Below are 22,496 nucleotides of genomic sequence, written 5' to 3'. Positions count from 1 at the left end.
TGTTTTGAGAGCACCTGGTAGTGAGCCTATTTTGTGCACGTCTAACAAATCTAGGTATGCTGTGGAAGGCTGAAATATGATGGATTTACAGCCATTCACTATGCTTATATGGTCAAAGTCATACATGAACCAAAACCCACTTCTTTTGAGCAAGCCATGGGAAAAGAAAAATGGGAGAAAGCCATGGATGAAGAAATGGATGCCTTGGAAGCAAATGCTACATGGAAATCGGTGTCTTTGCCTAAAGACAAGAATGCAATAGGCTGCAAGTGGGTTTATAAAGTGAAGCACAATGCAGATGGTTCTGTGAATAAATACAAGGCAAGATTAGTTGTCAAGGGGTATGCACAGACATATGGCATTGATTATGAAGAAACATTCAGTTCGGTTGCAAGGATGGCAACCGTAAGAGTAGTCATTGCTATGGTTGCATTAAAGGGATGGTCTTTACATCAGATGGATGTAAAGAATCCTTTCTTGCATGGTGATTTGCAAGAAAAGGTCTATATGAAGCAGCCACCAGGTTATGTTCATGCTGTTCATCTTGAGTTTGTTTGCAAGTTGAAGAAAGCCTTGTATGGATTGAAGCAAGCACCCAGAGCATGGTCTGACAAGATAGGACAGTATGTTGTCACTATTGGCTTTCAAATTTCCAAGGTAGATTTCGCACTTTATGTGAGAAAAATAGAGAAAGGCATTATGTTGCTTGTCATTTATGTTGATGATTTGATCATCATAGGTGATAGTGATGAAGATATCCTACATATGAAAATGCTATTGAAGTAGAAGTTTGAGATGAAGGATTTGGGAGAGCTGCATTACTTCTTAGGCATTGAGGTGATTAGATCCACAAGTGGGATATGGCTCTTGCAGAGGTAGTGTGGATTGGACATGCTGTCCAAATATGGGATGACAGGCTGTAAGCGTATTTCAGTTCCTTTGGAATAGAATGTGAAGCTGAGCGTAGATGCAGGTGAGCTTCTAGAAGATCCTACTACGTACAGGCGCATAGTAGGAACTTTGATTTATATGACTATTACTAGGCTAGATTTGAGCTATGCTATTGGGTTGGTAAGTCAGTTTATGCAGGCTCCAAGGAAACCGCATTTGGATGCGGCTAGATGCATACTGAGGTATGTGAAGTCCACATTACAGTATGGACTATTTTTTATACTAGGGTTCAGATATAGTTGCATGGATACATTGATGCTAATTGGGCTAGTAGTATTTCTGATAGATGATCTACAAGTGGATATATGTTCTCTTTTGGGAGTGTTGCAGTCACTTGGAGCAGTAAGAAATAGCCTACATTTGCCTTATCGAGCACAGAGGCTGAGTACAAGGGTGCAGCAATGGCTGCATGTGAGGCAGCTTGGTTGCATAAGCTACTTTATGATATGCATTAGTCTACAAATGGGGCTAGTTGTCATTTATTATGACAACATGAGCGGCATACACTTGGCAAATAACCCAGTCTATCATGCTAGAACAAAGCACATTGAGGTGCATTATCACTATGTGCGGGAGAAGGTTCTAGTAGACTTTATTGATCTAGTTTATGTAAGCACAGAGGATCAAGTACCTGACATATTCATGAAGGCATTGGCTATAGAGAAGCTACGCAAGTTCAGAGACCTGCTTGGTGTGCAGGAATTGGGATTGAGCTCGAGGGGGAGTGTTGAGATATCGAGCTCCACTCGTGATATGCCAGGGTGACCGTTGTGCATTTATGTCACCGACTTGTTAGCTGTAGATGTAGTTGGTACACCACCCATGAATAATAGCTGGATGACATCTTTGAGACCCACATATAGGTTGTACTAAGAGAGTTCTTTTGGCTTTCACAACTAAGAAGAGGAAAACTATTTTCAACCTCCACCTTTGTGTGTATTCCCCCATTGTGTATGTCAGAAAGCTGCAAGTGAGACTCCTTACTTCTGTCCGACTCTCTTCACAATCACATGCTTGATTAAGACACCAACTCAAACATAGAAAACACCTAGATTAAGTGAAATACTTGCTTGTTTGCAATGTTCAAACAATTTTTCCAAAAACCATAGATGATCTTTACTTGTAGAATACACATTGAAATCATCCAAGTAAGTTGCTATAAACGCAGTCAGATAGTCGCATAAGTTCTACCATGAACTTTTGAAATATTAATTGTGCATTTCTCAACCCAAAATGCATAACTTGAGTTGCATAACCACCCCACTCCGTGATGAATGTAGTACTAGATTGATCTTTAGGAGCTACAATGATTTGATTATAGCCACTATAACCATCCATAAATCATGTCCTACAACCTGATCTAAGATCCCATGTAAAAATGGTATTGAAAATGGGAATAGTTTGAGCATTTAATTTCTAGTAATCCACACATACTTGGAGTTTTACATTTTTCTTGAGCACTGCCACAATAAGAAGTAACCAATCACTGTGGTCAATAGGATAAATGAATATGAAGAAGTTGATCAAATTCAACTTGGCATAATTCAAATTCATTCTACATCTATGTTGACAGATTGGTTTGGCATTTGGTACCAAAGGAATACTCAGGAGGAACTCCCCAAAGATCAGCGTAATTCCAAGTTAAAACATCTTTGTACCTGGTGAAAAGTTTTGATGACTTGGAGTTGCTCAATCGAAAGATTGGTAGTTACCAAAATAGTTGTAGGCTTTTCATCCATGCCGAGGTAAAGTTCCTATGTTAGCCCAAGAACTAATAGATTAGTTTCGAGTCATGTAATAGTGGCTAGTGTCTCTGCTAGTTCTCTTTCCCTTCAATATCTTTAGTGAAATGCTCGGAAATAGATCTTTTCATCTTGCAATCCACTCGGTCTTTAATTGCTTGATATCAATAGACACTTGAAAACTATCAATTTCATCGATAGGAAGGATTTGCAATTCCATCAAGTGTGACTCCACATCTTGAGAAAATGGGTCTTTAACTTCCAAAATCCTTAGGCCAATAGGAATGCACACTTTTGTGCTATCAGTTTGATGATCATTTCCTCTAATCCCCAAGTGTGCACCCCAAGTGTCCCCAAGTGTGCAGCACCTTAGCATGCTTATTAAGCCAAGAACATCCCAACAAAATAGGGTAGGAATTTTTCTCCATGCCAATGCCAATGAGACTAACTATGTAATGAATACCTTCTAAAAAAATATCAACATCTTGTAGCATACCTTTTGGTTCAACTAGTCATTGACCTGCCATTCGTACTCAGAAAGGAGATGGCTTGGATGTCTTAAACTTGAGTTGTTTTACAATATCTTTAGGATTAATATTAAATCTTGAACCACCATCCATGATCACATTATGTTTCTTGATTTTGATGTTGATGATTGGTACTTATTCATCCACTGTAGGTTTGTCGATGACGAGAATGGTAACTAAAGAATCTTCTTCCTTTGGGTGTTCTTCAGATTTCTTGATTTGCTTGGTGAAAATTCCATGGCAATACGGAGCTATTTGCATCAATCCATCAATGTAAGGACTACATTCATGATCTTGAATATTTCCCATGCTCAAGCTAGATCTATGGTAGAAATTGATGGAGTACTCAGTCGTTGATCCATACTTTTGTTCGTTGGAATTTGAGGACTCACCTAGTTTAGTTGTGAAAAGTGGTTGGGACTGCTCGGAGGGTATCTTGATTGTCACTGACTTGCCCTCCAATTCTCTAACAATTTTGGCAGCAACCTCCTTTTGTGTTTTCCAATTAATATGTTTGGCTGATGAAACACTATTTGTAGTGGAACCTTTGACTTGGTGATCACTCGAGCCTCTATTGTGTCTAGTAGCTTGGCTCCAACTAGTTGACACTTTGGATCTACTTCCTTACATTCCGTATTGGTTTCAAGAAATTTCAATTCCTCATCCCCAACTGGACATTCAGAATGAAGATAATTCTCTCCATAATAGAAACATCGGATCTTTGAAGGATCTGTATTCTTTTCCTTGCCATTCTTGCCTTTGTCTTTACTTTGCTCAGAGCATGGTAGTTTACCACTTGTGGGCTGTGTTAGTTGTCACCTTGTTCGCAGATACTTGGTAACTTTTGCAATTAAACCAACAACTTAGTGTAGGTGTTGCAATACTTGGTTTTTCAATCTTCTTTATGGTGTCCATTCCTAGAACACTTATTGCACCATTTCTCATTACTGCCTGGATTCCATTGCATGCACCCTTTTTAGCTCAGACTTGAGCTTATCCTTCTTTGCTAGTGTGTCTTCAGTGTCACTGGTTACATCTTTCTTCTTTTCCTTGCCCTTAAGGCCTTCACTTTTTTCCAAAGATACAACTTGGTCAAGAAATTCCTCAAATTTCTTAGTCAGATTAAAATCTTTGTCTTGCACAAGTCTACCTAGGTGTATCTTGTTAGATATGCTCAATGCCCCACCCTCCTGGTAACCACCAGTGGTCCAAGGTGCTCAAGGTGTAAGGCCCCCATATGAGGAGAAGCCATGTGTGAACCCGGGACACTGGATGGATGCTGACTTGCATGTCAAACGAGGTCTATCAATGAGGGAGAAAGGTCTAGGCAGGGTAGGTAAGTTGGTAGCACAACGAGGCACATTGTCTTGATAGGCGATGGTATAGGAAATATTTCCTAAATATTCCATGGACGACTAGTTGGTTCGACTGACTAGGTTGACTGGTTGGTTCCACTGACTACATTGATCTGACTACCACCCTCATAGTTATAAAGAGGCGACCTTCCTAGTCCATTGTACTAGATCCAGCAGAGATCTTCCAGCTAGTAGCTCTCCACCTATTAGCTGTCTAGATCACCATCTAAGCTCCACTATGGGAGTGCATGGGTGTACGGAGCCATCATCTGTATTGAAGGAAAATTTTGTTCATCTCTAGTTTGCTGTGTGCTCTCTATTCTTTGTTCAATTTTTATTCCAATGCGCCGTGTAATTTAACATGGTATCAAAGCCCAGGCGGCACTAAGGATCGAAGAATAGAAGAGAGGCGAGGGCTTTAATAGCATACAGAGTGATGGTTATAGGAAGCGACTCGAGTTTAGCAGCTGCAGCTGCACTAGCTTCACCAACAATCCAGGCGTTGAGGATTTGCCCACCTCAGAACGGTGTCAAATGACTTGTAGAAATCCACAAAGCAAACCCTTTGCTTCTGTGCCCTCACCTCCTTGATGATACATCTGAGCATGAGAAAATGTTCCATGGTCCCATGATCCCACCTGAAATCGGCTTGTCCTGCTACTCTGAGTCCTTGACAGTCTGCAAAGCTGCTGACCTTAGAATCAAGTACTGATGCATAAATCTTGGACATGACATGTCCAATCATAATGGTCCTGTAGTTCTTTAGGTTCACGGGATCCCCTGCCTTTTGGATGGGTGAGATAGTGTTGATGGTGCAGGTGTGTGGGCACCCTAAGCAAATAGCTTCATTAAATAGCTTGGCTAAGCTCAGGGCTAGGAGGTTAATCCCATATGCAATGAACTCAGTGCATAGTACCTCATGATCCTTCGCTCGACCATTATGAAGTTTCATTACGGCATCCTGTTACCCCCCCCCTAGTGAAGAGGGTGCAGGATGTGGGGCATGGCATATGTGATAAGTTAGGGGCTGGCTAATTTGGGATATCATAGAGCGTGCATTCATAATCAAGCCACACTTGAGTGTTAGTGAGTGGTGAGGGGAACCGTCCCTCTAGAAATCTCTGCCAAAAGTCCTTAGAGTTGTTACTAAATAGAATGTGTAGTAGCTCCTCCTTGTTTCAGCGCACGAAGTTAAGTTTTTTCCTGCATACCAGATGATGGTACTCACGTAGCCTCTCTAGTTCACTCAAAAGGCTATTTTTTGTTTCGAATCTAAGCTGATGGCATAAAGCCTTATACTCATCATTGTACCAACTACTACAGAGTATGGTCTCAGGTGGTGGTGGGCAGGTGGAGCAAGTGGTGTGGGGGAAGGCATGAAGAGCAACCTTGTGTAGTGAGCGAGTGACTAGGGCAGCACGATCCTCTAATAGGGGTATAAAGTCAACATATGCAAGAAGTATGTACAGACAACTAGAGTAAGTAGGTGAGTGATCGCGATCAAAGCATATATCATGGTAGGTGGAGTAAGAACTCAATGAGGTGGAAAGTGTTGTGCGGTGGGGGGTAGAAATGCTAAAGAAAAGATAGGTATGATCAGCCCTTTGAGAGAGAGGTGCTACGATAATGTCAGTGATGCGAGATGTTAAGGAAGGGGATCCCATGATGTAGTCCACAACACTGCAACCTCCCTCGTGTGGAAAGCAAGTGAAGCCACCTGATGCAGGCCATCTGTCAAGACCATTATAGATAATGAGATCATGCATCTTGTCGAGGTGTAATAGGTCTTGCCCATAACATGTGAGTGGTCCTCGTCTATCAGAAAAACTCGTAGCATACCTGCCTCCTCCTGGTCAATGTCTGGCAGTAGAGTGGAATCATCCCTGAAGTCGAGGAGTGGTGCCTGACGAGCACCTGTCCTCGCATTGAAGTCCCCAACTAGGAGGACTTCCCTACAGCTAGAGAAGTCAACAATGGACGGATAAAGAGTAGCAAATGAGGATGTCTCATTCTCCCCTCGAATATCTTTGCAAAGCGGGAGGTCTGGAGGGGGAAGTAACAAACTGCAATAAACAAATCCCAGCTATCCATGTGTCGAATCTGGATCCTGAGAAACCTGGAGTGTGGATCTCTCTACTCCACTGAGATGGCCCCCAAAAGTGTGGATTTGTAAAGGACTGCGACTCATTCTGACCCCCGAAACCCTCCTATATCCCTTGTCTCATCTCTGTAGGCAGACTCCCATGTATACCTGTTGACTACTGGTAATGGGCGCTTTAGTATCTGCCATTACATATTTGTATCGAGTTAGGGAGTATGGGGATTACACATCCGAGCGTAGTGGGATACCATGGATAGCATTGTCCTCTTCTATCGCACTTGCAGCTGGGGGAGACTAGAGGTGCTCGTATGCATGCATAGAGAGATGGTTTGCAGGACTAGGGCTCCACATGGATAGACTACCTCCTTTCTAGTAGTACATGGATGCTCCTTTCTCTCCCCTCCTATCATCGAGGTCAACCAGGTTATCCGTGAGGATCTACTACATCTACACACATTTTGAACCTGGTTGGGCCCAACTGATCTTCTAGTGAAGCTGGACTTCTACAGAGATCACTTTTTATATATCACAGCGGAGGGTTTCATTGATCCACCAGGATACACATAGATTCGCCTACCCCACTCATTGAGGATCTCTCTTGGGCAGCAGTTCTGGGTCTCTTCACCCAGACTTCATATCGAGAGTGGTGGCAGAGCAGAGCGGTTACCTAGGGAGAGGTGCATATGCACATTGTGTGACATGCAGGAGGTTGAGACAAAGGAGCATTTCATCTTCAGGTGTCCTGTTTACTATGAGATCCGAGGGCGTTTCTACTGCATCTTCAGAGATAGTTATAGGGTTTTGGCTCGTTTCCTCTCCTACCCAGACTAGTGATGTTTGTATGGTTTCATTCATGAGGTGCTCAGACACTGTGATAGTATACGCCAATCACGGAGACAAGAGATGACTTCTTCCTCAACTGATACCTCTCAAAGCTCTATCATGGAGTTCTTTCTATCAGATCAAATAGACCCCCATGAGGTGAGACCTCGAAATGGCTGTGACTCGGAGCCTGTGATGCGACAGCTCAAATAGAGGGTTGACTCTCAGATCAGACTTGGGGACATCCCCTCCTTATTTAGGGTTGGATCTCGATCGACGGGGGTCACAGTGGCCCTAGTTAGATGCAAAGCTACGACTAGGAGACGTGTTGAGATATCGAGCTCCATTCATGATATGCCAAGGTGACCGTTGTGCATTTATGTCACCGAATTGTTTGCTGCAGATGCGGTTGGTACACCACCCATGAATAATACCTGGATGATAGCTATCTTTATGTACTCGAGTTAGTGGCTCAATTAGTATGCCACCTTAGTTAGCTGAGTTTGGTTTGCAACCCACATATAGGGTTCACCTATTCTTTTGTACTAAGAGAGTCCTTTTGGCTTTCATAACTAAGAAGGAAAACTGTTTTCAGCCTCCACCTTTGTGTATATTCCCCCATTGTGTATGTGAGAAAGTTGCAAGTAAGACTCCTTCCTTCTCTCCCACTCTCTTCCCATGGTATCAGAGCTCAGTTCGTGGTAAGGAGCTCAAGAAAGCAAACCAAGTTCGCGGTGTCCTAGTAAGAGGATCAGTGTTGCTTTCCTTTTTTCTGCCTTTGGGAGCAAATCTCTACAGGTAGCATAGCCAGAAAGTGCAAGAGTGCACTATCTCAGATCGGGACGCCGTTCACGGCCATTTCGTCATTTTGGTGGTAGAAATTTTCCACAGGCACTCAAGAAAGTGTCATGTTTTTTCTATGCGACCACTGTTCTGTAGGTCGATGAAAAGTTATCGCAAAAATTACATTTTATGCTTGTGCGCAGAGATATTGGGAGTGATAGAATCATTCTTATTTCCTGTGGATGCATAATCGTCACTAGGAAGTGACTGTGTGGTCAAATACCACTTTTGTTAGTTTTGTAGATTTGCCCTTGTAAGGAAGAAGTTGTGTTTTTTTGCAGTGACAAAATATTTTGCAGTGTTCTGTAATGGCATCTGATGCTCTTTCATAGATTGTCACTAAAAAGCTTGACAAGAACAACTTCCAAGCATGGAAGTTTAGAATGACAAATTTCCTTAAGGGAAAAGGCTATTAGGAGTTCATTACTGGAGCTGAATAAGAACCAGTTATTCCTAATGTTCCCAATCAACAGGAGTTGCAGGCATTTAAAGGCTGGCATGAGAGAGACAGAAAAGTTATGTACTCGCTGTCTATCAGTATTTTAGATTCTATGATTGTGCATATTCAGGATGCAAGCACGCTGAAAGAGGCGTGGGAAACTTTGACAAAAATGTATAGCACAAATACGCAAGCCAAGAAAATGGAACTCAAGCAGGAGTTGCATAATGTGTAGAGAGAAAATATGAGCATCAATGACTACCACATGAAGGTGAAGAAGGTTGTAGATGCACTTGCTTCTATTGGGTCAGCAGTGGAAGATGATGATTTAGTTTCTGTGACCTTGAATGGTCTAGGAAAGGATTCTACACAATTTTGGACATCCATTGCCGTCCGTGAGAATTTTCTTGATTTTGAGGAGTTGATTGCTCTTTTAATTTTTGAAGAGCAGAGAAATGGTGGTGCATCTTGTACAGGAGGAACTTCAAAAGAAGTTGTCTTCTACTCAAATGCAAGAAGACGTAGAGGCAAAGGTAGAGCAGGTCAATTTGGAGGCCATGGTAGACATCAAAATATGTAGCAAATTAAAGAAAACTAGTCCTATGGAGAAGGATGTGGTAACTTTAGAGGCAAGGGGAGCCATAGAGGTCATGGTGGATGGCAAAGAGGCCAAAATGCAAACAACAATGTTGAATTCTACTAGCCATCCTTAACAAAAAAGACCTGTCAGATTATTATTAGGCTAAAGCAGTTGCTATAGCAGTCTACATAATGAACAGGACTCCCACTGCGGCAATGTATGGCATGACACCAGAGGGGAGGTATACTAGTAGGAAACTAGATATTTCTCGTTTGAAAGTTTTTGGTTGCATTGCCTATGTTCATGTGCCAAATGAGTTGAGATCCAAGTTGGATCCAGAAGCTGAGAAATGCATCTTTATTGGTTATTCTCTACAGCAGAAAGGGTATACATTCTATAACCCTACTACTCATAAGTTTACAGTGAGCAAAGATGTTGTTTTTGATGAGATGAGCAACTGGTATAAACCAGTAAATGTGATTGATGATGTAGATGCACAAAATGGTAATGCTGCACAGAATTCACAGCAGCAATCACAAAATATTAGTGGACCTGTAGTGTCCTCTAGCAGTGGTTCACATACTTTGCCATGGATAGGCAGATTGAGATCAAGAGAATCTCCTCAAAGCAATGCAGATAGTGGTATGCAAGTATCACAACAGGGAAAAGAGAAAGTAGATCAGCCCATGGTTGATGTGAATGCAAGTCACTCTTATGTGGATGGTGAATCCAGTGGCTCAGAATAGAGCCTTAATGATGAGTTGGGTATTCCTTCTATTGTTCCACCTAGAGTAAGGAAGATAAGGGATGTTTTGAGAGCACCTGGTAGTGAGCCTATTTTGTGCATGTCTACTAGAGTCCTGTGGATAGGCTAAAATATGATGGACTTACAGCATTTCACTATGCTTATCTGGTCAAAGTGATACAAGAACCAGAACCCACTTCTTTTGAGCAAGCCATGGGAAAAGAAAAATGGGAGAAAGCCATGGATGAAGAAATGGATGCCTTGGAAGGAAATGCTACATGGGGATTGGTGCCTTTGCCTAAAGACAAGAATGCAATTGGCTGCAAGTGGGTTTATAAGGTGAAGCACAATGCAGATTGTTCTGTGAGCAGATACAAGGCAAGATTAGTTGTCAAGGGGTATGCAAAGATGTATGGCATTGATTATGAAGAAACATTCAGTCCGATTGCAAGGATGGCAACCGTAAGAGCAGTCATTTCTATGGCTTCATCAAAGGGATGGTCTTTACATCAGATGGATGTAAAGAATGCTTTCTTGCATGGTGATTTGCAAGAAGACGTCTATACAGAGCAGCCACCAGGTTATGTTCATGCTGTTCATCTTGAGTTTGTTTGTAGGTTGAAGAAAGCCTTGTATGGCTTGAAGTAAGCACCCAGAGCATGGTCTGACAAGATAGGACAATATCTTGTCACTATTGACTTTTAGATTTCCAAGGTAGATTTCTCACTTTATATGAGAAAAATAGAGAAAGGCATTATGCTGCTTGTCATTTATGTTGATAATTTGATCATCACAGGTGATAGTGATGAAGATATCCTTCATGTGAAAATGCTATTAAAGCAAAAGTTTGAGATGAAGGATGTGGGAGAGCTGCATTACTTCTTGGGCATTGAGCTAATTAGATCCACAAGTGGGATATGGCTCTTGCAGAGGCAGTATGGATTGGACATGCTGTCCAAATATGGGATGACAGGCTGTAAGCCTATTTCAGTGCCTTTGGAGCAAAATGTGAAGTTGAGCACAGATGCAGGTGAGGTTCTAGAAGACCCTACTATGTACAGACACATAGTAGGAAGTTTGATTTATATGACTATTACCAGGCCAGATTTGAGCTATGATGTTGGTTTGGTAAGTTAGTTTATGCAGGCTCCAAGGAAAATGCATTTGGATGTGGCTAGACGCATACTGAGGTATGTGAAGTACATTGCAGTATCAACTATTTTATGAGACTAGGGTTCAGATATAGTTGCATGGATACACTGATGCTGATTGGGCTCGTAGTATTTCTGATAGACGATCAACCAGTGTATATGTGTTCTCTTTTGGGAGTGCTGCAGTCACTTAGAGTAGCAAGAAACATCCTACACTTGCCTTGTCGAGCGCAGAGGCTAAGTACAGGGGTGCAGTAATGGCTGCATGTGACACAGCTTGGTTGCATAAGCTACTTTATAATATGGAGCAGTCTACAGATGGGCCAATTGTCATTTATTGTGACAACATGAGCAGCATACACTTGGCAAATAACCCAGTCTATCATGCTAGAACAAAGCACAATAAGGTGCATTATTACTATGTGTAGGATAAGGTTCTAGTAGGCTTTATTGATCTAGTTTATGTCAACACAGAGGATCAGGTAGCTGACATATTCATGAAGGCATTGGCTGTAGAGAAGCTACGCAAGTTCAGAGACCTTCTTGGTGTGCAGGAATTGGGATTGAGCTTAAGGGGGAGTTTTGAGATATCGAGCTCCACTCGTGATATGCCAAGGTGACCGTTGTGCATTTATGTCACCGACTTGTTAGCTGCAAATGCGGTTGGTACACCACCCATGAATAATAGTTGGATGACAGCTATTTTTATGCACTCTAGTTAGTGGCTTAGTTAGTATGCCACCTTAGTTAGCTGAGTTTGGTTTCAGACCCACATATAGGGTTCAGCTATTCTTTTGTACTAAGAGAGTTCTTTTGTTTTTCACAACTAAGAAGAGGAAAACTATTTTCAGCCTCCACCTTTGTGTAGATTCCCCCATTGTGTATGTGAGAAAGTTGTAAGTGAGACTCCTTCCTTCTCTCCCACTCTCTACACAAGATGTAGCAGGACTGCACCCTTGGAGGGCGACATCGCTATTCCTGACCTCATGCCTCCACTTCCATAGCCTGATCCATCCTGATGTCGTTCCTGCTGATGATGATGATGGTTATGATCATGTCGAGATGATGATGCAAAGATTGATATATATAGTCGAGATATGACTATGTTGTACTTAGGATTAGTACTGCACCCTTGGGGGGGCGACATCACTCTATTCCTGACCTCATGCCTACACTTCCATAGCCTCATCCATCCTGATGTGGTTCCCGCTGATGATGATGATGGTTATGATCATGTCGAGATGATGATGCAAAGATTGATATATATAGTCGAGATATGACTATGTTGTACTTAGGATTAGTATTGCCATTTTGCATTGCTTTTTTTTGCATTCTGCATTGGTGTGGATGCTCATTTAGTAGCTCTCCACTACCACAGCTCATTGTATCAAGTTTTTCATAGTCTCATAGACCCATCGGTCTTTCGAAGACTTTAATAAAACTTTCTTTCTTTCTTTCTCTCTCCCTCTTTCACTCCCCACTTTACCATGATATTAGAGCCTTTGGTGCTTCCAAGGAGCTCCCAAGCCCCTACTTCTTGTCAAGGCACCAACCCTCCTTATGCGAGGCACCATCCATCTCCGACACAAGAGATCCACAAGGTCCATTCTTTATGTGAGAGAGTTTTCATGAGAGAGAGGGGCAAGCCCTTGCTCGTCAAGGCAACAAGACCTTCCTCGTGAGGCATCTTCATTTCTACTCTATTTCTTATGCTTTCCAAAGTTTCAAGAAAGGACTACCTCTGGAATAAGTGTTGAGGATGGTGTAAATTACACCATACCTTAAGGGCGTTAGGGAAAATCCGTAACTATCACCCTAAGTGGTTCTCATGTATATATTCATGATTATGTTCAATAAAATGTAGTGTACGAATAGTTATATCCTGTGCACTCCTATCTCTCTCTGTCTATCACTCCCTAATCTATCATGATATCAAAGTCTACTCATGTAGATATTCATGATTATGTTAAATGCAATGTAGTGTTTAGATAGTTATATCATGTGCACTCCTCTCTTTCTCACTTCCTACTTCATTATGATATTAGAGCCTATGGTGCTCCCAAGCCCTCGCTTCTTGTCAAGGCACCAAGCCCTCCTTGTGCGAGGCACCCTCCATCTCTGATATAAGAGATCTGTGAGGTCCATTATTTATGTGAGAGAGTTTTCATATGAGATAGCACTAGCCCTTGCTCCATCAAGGCAAAAAGCCCTCCCTCATGAGGCATCTTTATTTCTAATGTAGCTCTTCTTATAGAGCAAAAAAGTAGGGAAAAAGCTCATGATTCTGATATCTGAAGCTTTACTTCTATTCATTTCAAGTTTTCCTTCCTTCTTTGAGTTCTCTTGAGTTCATTCCTTGAGTTTTTTGAGTTCTCTTGAGTTCATTATTTGAGAGGTGAGTATTTGATGGATTTAGTATTCTAAGAGGTGTGAGGAAGAGGTGTAAGGTTCCTTAAGCTAGTTTTGATCCGTCCATCTAGTTTTGGTTTTGGTCATAGTGACCTAACTCAAGGCTTCTTGAAATGCCTCTCAATAAGCTCCTATCATTCACAACCACTCTGCACAACTGCAAGAAATTCCTTCTCAAGGATGTTAGATATGCTCAATGCCCCACCCTCTTGGTAACCACCAGTGGTCCAAGGTGCTCAAGTTGTAAGGCCCCCATCTGAGGAGAAGCCATGTGTGAGCCCGGGACACTGGATGGTGGATCTTGACTTGCATGTCAGATGAGGTCTATCACGATGAGATCGTTGATGGTAGAAAGGTGATCTATGTAAGTCTAGCCTATGGGCTAGGTAGGGTAGGTAAGCTGATAGCACAATGAGGCACATTGTCTTGATAGGCGATGGTATTGGGAATATTCCTTGAATATTCCATGGACGACTAGTCGGTTCCACCGACTAGGTTGACTGGTCGGCTCCACCGACTAGGTTGACCAGTGAGCTCCACTAACTACATTGATCCAACTACCACCCTCATAGCTATAAAGAGGCGACCTTCACAATCCATTGTATCAGATCAAATCTTCCAGCTAGTAGCTCTTCACCTACTATATGTCTAGATTGCCATCTAAGCTCCACTATGGGAGCGAACGGGTGGACGGAGCCATCATTTACACCACATCAATATTGAAGGAAAATTTTGTTCGTCTTCAGTTTAACATGGTATCAGAGCCCATGCGGCTCTAAGGATCGAAGAGTAGAAGAGAGGTGAGGGCTTCAATAGCATATGGAGTGATGGCATTGGGAAGCGGCTCAAGTTCAACAGCTACACCAACAATCTAGGCATTGAGGATTCGCCCACCAACCTTCACTGAAGGCAAGCTAGCTGGTATGAACTACACTATGTGGAAGTTTAAAGTTACTACTATTTTGGATTCGTATGAGCTTCTGGAGACAGTACTGGGGATTGCTAACCCAGAACCACAAGAAACCACTGACCTTGCAAATGCGGGGAGAATGATACGTCCTAATGCTGACCTTCTATGAGCTTGGAAATGTAGGAACGCAGATGCTCTGTGTGCCTTGGTTACAAGTACTAATGATAGTGCTTTGACCTCAATTCAACATACATCTAAGGCATTTATGGCCTGGAAGATATTGAAGAGTCAATATGAGACGCAGAATTAGATAAGGATCCAGAACCTAGAGAATCAGAGAAGTTTAATGAAGGAGATACAGCAGAGGCATTCATAACCCAAATCAAAAATCTGTGTGACTAGATGGCTAGTGCTGGGATACAAAAGACTAGCGAAGAGCTAGCTTGGCGGTGTCTCCGAATATGTCCACCAAGGTCAGGAAGGATCAGCTTCAGGGTCATCTTCAAAGACTCAGCTTTGGGCCAAAAAAGCCGAGAAGGTAGTTCACCTACGGGTGGACATTGAGGGGGGTGTTAGATATGCTCAATTCCCCACCTTCCTAGTGACCACCAATGGTCCAAGGTGCTCGAGTTGTAAGGCTCCCATATGAGGAGAAGCCATGTGTGAGCCCGAGACACTAGATGGATCTTGACTTGCATGTCAAATGAGGTCTATCAATGAGACCGTTGATGGTAGAAAGGTGATCTATGTGAGTCTAGCCTATGGGCTAGGGAGGGTACGTAAGCTGGTACCACAACGAGGCACATTGTCTTAATAGGCAATGAAATAGGAAATATTACCTGAATATTCCATGGACGACTAGTTGGTTCCACCGACTAGGTGGACTAGTCAGCTCCACTGACTACGTTGATCTGACTACCGCCCTCATAGCTATAAAGAGGCAACCTTCCCAGTCCATTATATCAGATCAGATCTTCTAGCTAGTAGCTCTTCACCTAGTATTAGTCTAGATTGCCATCTAAGCACCACTATGGGAGTGCATGGGTGGATGGAGCCATCATCTATACTACATCAGTATTGAAGGAAAATTTTGTTCGTCTCCAATTTGATGTGTACTCTCTATTCTTTGTTTAGTTTCTGTTCCGCTGCGCCATGTAATTTAACAAAGGACAAAATCTACAAAGGGTATCCAAATTCCTTGGCAATCTCACACATAGTGACTCGAAGCTCAATAGACAACTGCATTCTTCAACATAGAATACTAGGCTTGGCTCAACATACATGACTAATCAACAATGCCTTCCAACAAGGTGGAAACAAGCAATAGATGACTAAAGAAACACATGATATGGGCACAAAAAATATGGCCATCTTGACAACTTTCGCTACCACAACACGTCTAGCTCTAAAAACAACCTAACATGGGATGACATTGTGACCTCCTATGACCAACATAGCTTCTACAGAGCTTCTACGCTTCTACACACTCAGCAACAATGACTGACTGTATGGTGTTAGCCACCGCAATGGTTAACCGTTCATGTACCATGATTAAGCGGAGATGTAGGAGAGAGTGTAAGGAGTAGCATATGATCACTACCTTGGAGCCAAATAGGCCCAAGTGGTTGTAATATGAGAGGAGAGAGGTACACGAGAATACAAGGGTTAGCCCTCCCTTCAAAAAGTGGATATGTAAAAAAGGCCAAAAGTTTGACTTTACTTGCAAGATTTGGAATAGAAGCTCTCTCCTTCTCCTCATTCTCTTGCAGTGAGTCTTCTTGCTCTTTCTTGCTAAGTTGTCTTGTGGTTGCCACTCTCCTCTCTTTGTCATGCTCTCATTCCATTTCACCTCCCTTCTTCCCTCTCCTCTCTCCCCTCATGGAATCACTTGCACACGATCCTATAGATGCTATCACAGGAATGCACCACTTAGAAATCTGATGTATCATGTGTGTTCAAGGGGTATTAAAAAAACCCTTATCTACAATATTTCCCCGAATAAACCAAACCCTCTTTACTTATGAACTAACAAATTTTTTTCAAATTTGCAATTTAAAATCCCTCTTGGTATTGTAATCCTGTTAATTTTTTTCCGAAACTAGTAGTTAGTTTGTGCACACAGAGCTCCCAAAAGGAGTTTTTTGAGAGTAGAGACTTTGATGGCATTCCCCTAGGATCCCCACAACATGTGAGTCACCACCAACTTCCACATTTTTTGGTGCTACTGCCGGGGAGTCCAAGGTATGTTTCCATATTGCATAGGGCTTTCTATCGTTATTGTCTCATTTCAAAATTCTTCTAGCTTATCTAGAGGTGTTGTTAGTGGGGTATAAGCTGGTTTTTTAAGAGAAAAGTGTGAGTTATGGAGTAGGAAAAGTAGAAACTACCACTTTTATCCATAGAGTATTTTTTGCACATTTGAGCTTATTTTTTTATGTTTTTTTTTGTCACATTGTAGGAATAGTTAGTAGGGATGATTGCAAAAGTTTATGTGGTGTCACATCTCACTTATAAACACTAAAAATGTGTTTGAATTAGTGCAAGTTGACACAGGAGTGAGTTCTCAGTCACCACCTTCAAAACTCTGTTTGATCTTTTGAGTGGTTGTTTTTGGTGTTTTTTTGGTTTGAGTAGGATCAAATGGTGTTCTATGTTCTTCCATAAGTAATGTGTATGTGGAGGTGTTTATGAAAGTGGTCAATTCTAAACATTAAATTGTGTTCTTTGTTTCGTTAAAAGCAATGGTCATTTGGGGGGGGGAGAGAGAGAGAGAGAGAGAGAGAGAGAGAGAGAGAGAGAGAGAGAGAGAGAGAGAGAGAGAGGCAGGGGGAGGGGAAGGGGAGAGAGAGAGAGAATAGGAAAGGTATGGGGGGATTGAGGGGGAGAGAGGGAGAGACAAGGGATAAGACACAGATGGGGGAGGGGACAAATAGGAAGGGGGTAAGAGAGAGAGAGAGAGAGAGAGAGAGAGAGGGAGAGAGAGAGAGAGAGAGAGAGAGAGAGAGAGAGAGATGGGGGGAGGGAGGGAGAGAGGGAAGCACTAACCATTTTTGTGCATGCTTGTCAAAAGATGCTAGCCAAAAAACATCCCCCCTTCCTTAGAGTTTTTAAATATTGGAACTGTGAGGCACATGCAATTTATGAATTCAAGGGTTTTGTCTTTCATACTCATATGTTGGTATATATACATTCTAGCATGTAGCTATCACTTTCTAAGAAGCCCCAATGGCTAGGGAATATTATTCCCATTCATTTGGTTAGGGCTGTGGAATCCCTTGTCATGAGATTTTAGATGTACATTTTTTGGACTAGGAGCCCGAGAGAGAGAGAGAGAGAGAGAGAGAGAGAGTTGGGTAAAAGCAAATTAAAAAATAGTTAAGCAAAGAATTTAAAAATAAACATGTTAAAAGTCATGCTAATCAACTTTAAATGCTTGCTTGGTACAACAAAACCACTAAGGGCCTTTTCCACTATTAATTAAAAAGTATTGTTAAGGATTTTAACAAAAGGGTGTATTTCAATTCAAATTTAAGGGGATCGAGTTATGTTAGATCTCTTGACTGCATGTTAAAGATGCTTCAAAATTTAACCCTTAGAAAAGGTAGTTGAAATATAGAAAATAAGTATTTCACTTAAGTGTGGTGGGTAGCAGGAATGCTACTTTATTAAAGAGCTTTGTTAGGTATTTTTTATGGTCGTGTGTAAATCGAAACTATATATGGGTACTTGATTGAAAGCCCTTGAAAAGAAGAAGCTGCTCAATCAAAGCCCTTGAAAAGAAGAAGCTGCTGTGAGTGTAAGCTTTGAGAATGACTATGATAGTGTAAAGATATGCCATTTTGTGTGGAAAAGATCCAAATTTCCTTGTTATGACAACTTTATCCATAATACAACAGGAATTGATGGAAATGGAATTGTGTTGTTAACTTTAATGTAACTTGAATATAACTTGGAGTAATCTAGGCACTATGGCAAAACTACATAACCGTAGGTCGCAAAACCCAAAAGGTAGGTATAAAGGCAAAACCCTCGACGAGGCGGGACAAGCTAAGCTTTAGAAAGGCTTCTACGCACAACCACGTCTTATTTATGGAAGGACCACCTCTAGCATATCTTATACATACTGAAGCGTCCACTTCATGCGCTGTACTCGTTGTGTTTCAGCAAGTAAGCCTCGACTGCCTTTAAGGAGCTGATGAAGCCTTCCTTAACTCGATCAGGAAGCTCCTGCTGCTCAGTAACGGTTTCGTATTTAAGAGTCCAATGCACCACGGAAGTATTTGCATGGGCTCCTTCCTTGATTTCAATCTTGGATTTCATAGTCTTGAAAGTGGTACCCAACGAGCCCCCTTCCACCACAACAGTCGTATACTTCAATGACTCCTGATCCACTTCTTCTACCTTCTCTTTCACGTAGAGCACGCCCTTCTCTTCACTATGACCTGTGGCCAACGATCCAATGACAATGCTGCAGGATTAATATATTGAAAGGAGCGTCCGATGTAAAACGACAACAGTATGCAAAGGCTAGCAATACGAAAGAAAACAGTATGCCTTCAGAAGGCATGCACAGATGACCCACCCTTATGGTACTTCACGGTTCTCACACAGCCGACCTCTGTTGCCTGGCCTTCTGTGTATTCTACAGCAGCAATTTTGTGCGGCAAGGCCTTGGGGAGGCAGTTATGGGCATCCTTAACAAGGCCGCACCACATCCTCTTGGCGGAAACCTGCACTTCGATCTCTTGGCTGAAGACCTTTGCCATTGCTGCGGGAGGAGCTATGAGATGAGAAACAAGTTAGAAGGAACAAGAAAAATGGAGAGGTAGATATCTTTGTGGAGAAAGGTTTTGCAGGGCAAATGGATATCCTTCCTCGGGCACAGGGCGCTGTATTTATAAGGCTTGTGGCACAATCATACCTGCGTGCTTATCCAACTTATGTCGAAAAGTCAATTGGATAAGGAGAAAAACAATTTGACTGTCCGCCTCTGCGACAGCAACTAGCAACTAGTTTTCTATTGTATTCATTCACCATGTGCTAAAAGATCAAAAATATCAGTCACAAGCCGACATATCTTGAACAAAAAGTCGGACGATAAACGTCATATAGAGAAAAGCAAGGCCCGAAAGTGTAAAGCTTTTGAAAATTGACAATGGCCTCCCAAGCGGGACCCTTCGATCCTCTAGAAGCCCAAGTAGTTTAGATCCTTACGTCTCTTTTGAAGGTCCTCAACGACACGTACACTTTCTTACAAGTTCAATAGGATACTTGTGATAATTGGAGAGTGCTTCCTTCTTCACCCTTCACTTCCATCAATGGATCAATGCGTGTCAACACTAATAGCTAAGCTTGGACATCAAATCTACCTCATTTGCATGGTGATCTAGTGCTGATGCAGTGACTAACTTACCAATGGATAGTGGTTAGGCATTATTAGGTGGCAACTATTTGGAGGGTCAATACCACCCTAAGTGGATCATAATTGACGTGTGTACAAAGTGTCTATGAGCAAAGTTCCCAGTACATAGCTTGGCTCACTAGTTAAATACATAGGAGGTTGATACCACCCTAAGCGTATCACGGGTAATGCATCTATGTGGAGAGCTCACCATAGTGAGGCAAAAAGAGATATAAAGCATAAATCTTGGTGGGCAATGCCTTATAATGAAAGTTCAACTAGGACTCCCAAGAGGGTCACTATGTATAAACCCCATATTAATCAAGGGGTATTTTAAAAAACCCCTACCTACAAATCTTTCTAACCTGTATACACCCCTTCTGTAAATTTTGAGATGACTCTGAATATCCCTTCTGAATGAAAATTTTCACTTTTTGAATCGGAAAAACTCTTATGTATATTTTCTGTAACTCTATAAAAATATAAAACCCCTTTCGTTGATCGCACCTTCTATCTTACATATTTCTTAGTTACCCCCCGAGCTAGGATTGAAAGATACGTATAAACAAAGTAGATAAGAGTTAAGTAGGTCCCCCAATTGAAAAGTGAGATACAAAGTAGATATGAGGAGAGCCCACCATAGAGGTACAAGAAATTATAAAAAGTCTTAGAGACATAAAGCATGAATGTTGACAACGCCTTATGAAAGTTCAACTAGGATTGAAAGATACATATAAACAAAGTAGATAAGAGTTACATAGGGCCTACATAGGTCCCCAATTGAAAGAATAAAAAACTATACTCAAACTACATAAACTAGTAAAGGAATAGAATTGAGTAGCTACTCTAAATAGGCTATGATGGTGGAAAAGCAAGCAACTCAAAGAAGGGAAAAGGAATTCTACAATGCTCAAGAATGAACACAAACTATGCAAAAGAAAAAAAAGGAGTAAAGGCATACATTACAATGCAAAAAGCTAAACAGCCAAAATAGTTCATAAATAACTCTAAGTCCTTAAAATTTAGATAAGCGAAACCCAAGGCCCACTATCTTAAGGGTAGTGGCATGAACAGTTTATGACAAAAGCAACAATTTAATTAGTTGGGGGACTATAAATTGTGAAGAAGAGAAGAGAGTCAATTTTTTCGACTATTGGGGTTTTGCTATTTGAAAGGACAAATCCCACTATGCCAATTTTCTCAAAAGGGTAGAATCCCAATGTGTAGTTGAAAAAGAGGCATAATTCCATTATCAAATAGTATTGTGTGAAAGATCCAATATATGATCGCCACTAAGCCTAGTGCACACAAGACCAACGGAAGAACTAAGGAGGCTCAAAGCACACTAGATAAGACATGAGAGGGAGATAGAAAATCTATATCTCTTGCAATGTGTGTTCAACAATACATGGTAGGCCTCTTATATAGAGAGAAAGGGAGAGAGAGAGAAAGAGAGAGAGGGAGAGAGAGGGAGAGAGAGAGAAAGAGAGAGAGGGAGAGAGAGGGAGAGAGAGAGAGAAGTTTAAGAGAATGAAACATGGCAGAGAGGAGAGAGGGAAAGAGAGAAATTAAGAGAGAGAAGAGGGACTCTTCGCGACTGTGGCCGCCAAAGGGAGAAAGAGAATGAAAAATGAGAGAGAAGAGTAGGGAGGGAAAGAAAGAGAGAGAGGGAGAGAGACAAGAGATTCAGAGAGAGAAGAGGGGCTCTTTAAATGAGAGAGAAGAGTAGGGAGGGAAAGAAAGAGAGAGCGGAGAGAGGGGGAGAGAGATTAAGAGAGAGAAGAGGGTCTCTTGGCGGCCATGGCTACTAGAGGGAGGGAGAGAGTAGGGAGGGAGAGGGAGAGAGAGAGAGAGAGAAGAGAGGAGGGAGACTTAGGGAGAGAGAAAGAGAGAGAGGGAGAGAGAGGGAGAGAGAGAGAAAGAGAGAGAGGGAGAGAGAGGGAATGAAACTTTTGGCAGCTATGGCCACCAGAGGGAGGGAGAGAGTAGGGAGGGAGGGGGAGAGAGAGAGAGAGAGAGAGAGAGAGAGAGAGAGAGAAATGAGAGAGAAGGGAAGAGGGAGACTTAGGGAGAGAGAGAGGGAGAGAGAGATAAAGAGAGAGAGAGAGAGAATGAAACTTCTAGCAGCTGTGGCCGCCAAGAGAGGGAGGTAAAGAGAGAGAGAGAGAGGGAGAGAGAATGAGACTTCTCGCGGCCATGGCCGCCAAGGGAGGGAGGGAGGGAGGGAGAGAGAGAGAGAATGAGAAATGAGAGAGAAGAGGGGAGGGAGAGAAAGAGAGATTAAGAGTGAGAAGAGGGACAGAGGAGAGAGAGAAAGGGAGAGAGGGAGGGAGGGAGGGAGGAAGGCAGGGAGAGATTAAGAGAGAGAATTCAGAGAGAGAAAGAAAGAGACATAGAGAGGGAAAGAATGACAAATCCTAGTGGCCAAGAGGATAGAGGTAGGGAGGTAGAGAGGGTAAGAGAGAGAGAGAGAGAGAGAGAGAGAGAGAGGAAGAGAGAGAGAAGAGGAGAGAGAGAGAG

The 22,496-nt window shown here is 42.1% G+C and overlaps 1 protein-coding gene across 1 annotated transcript; it reads right to left on the bottom strand.

Moving 5' to 3' along the window:
* Positions 1–18,474: 18,474 nt before the first annotated feature.
* LOC147899414 (major pollen allergen Bet v 1-F/I-like) lies at positions 18,475–19,461 on the bottom strand. The gene is made up of 2 exons (XM_087378664.1): positions 19,158–19,461; positions 18,475–19,017 (listed from the first exon to the last, which is right to left on the bottom strand). The coding sequence occupies exons 1-2, from the start codon at positions 19,339–19,341 to the stop codon at positions 18,713–18,715; spliced, it is 489 nt and encodes a 162-aa protein (XP_087234790.1). The 5' UTR covers positions 19,342–19,461; the 3' UTR covers positions 18,475–18,712.
* Positions 19,462–22,496: the final 3,035 nt, after the last annotated feature.

The sequence above is a fragment of the Dipteris shenzhenensis genome, chromosome 8, assembly GCF_047967505.1.
Source record: "Dipteris shenzhenensis isolate YYH24624 ecotype China chromosome 8, Dip_SZ_1.0, whole genome shotgun sequence".
NCBI lineage: Eukaryota > Viridiplantae > Streptophyta > Polypodiopsida > Gleicheniales > Dipteridaceae > Dipteris > Dipteris shenzhenensis.
The sequence above is the reverse complement of the archived record's forward strand: the minus strand, read 5'-3'. Positions and strand labels throughout refer to the sequence as shown.

What these genes read in the sequence shown, in the direction of transcription:
- LOC147899414 (XM_087378664.1), bottom strand. Translation starts at nt 19,341, where the DNA reads ATGGCAAAGGTCTTCAGCCAAGAGATCGAAGTGCAGGTTTCCGCCAAG. An exon ending in AACCGTGAAGTACCATAAGG is followed by an intron (nt 19,018 to 19,157) that starts GTGGGTCATCTG and finishes CGTTGGCCACAG; the next exon opens with GTCATAGTGAAGAGAAGGGC.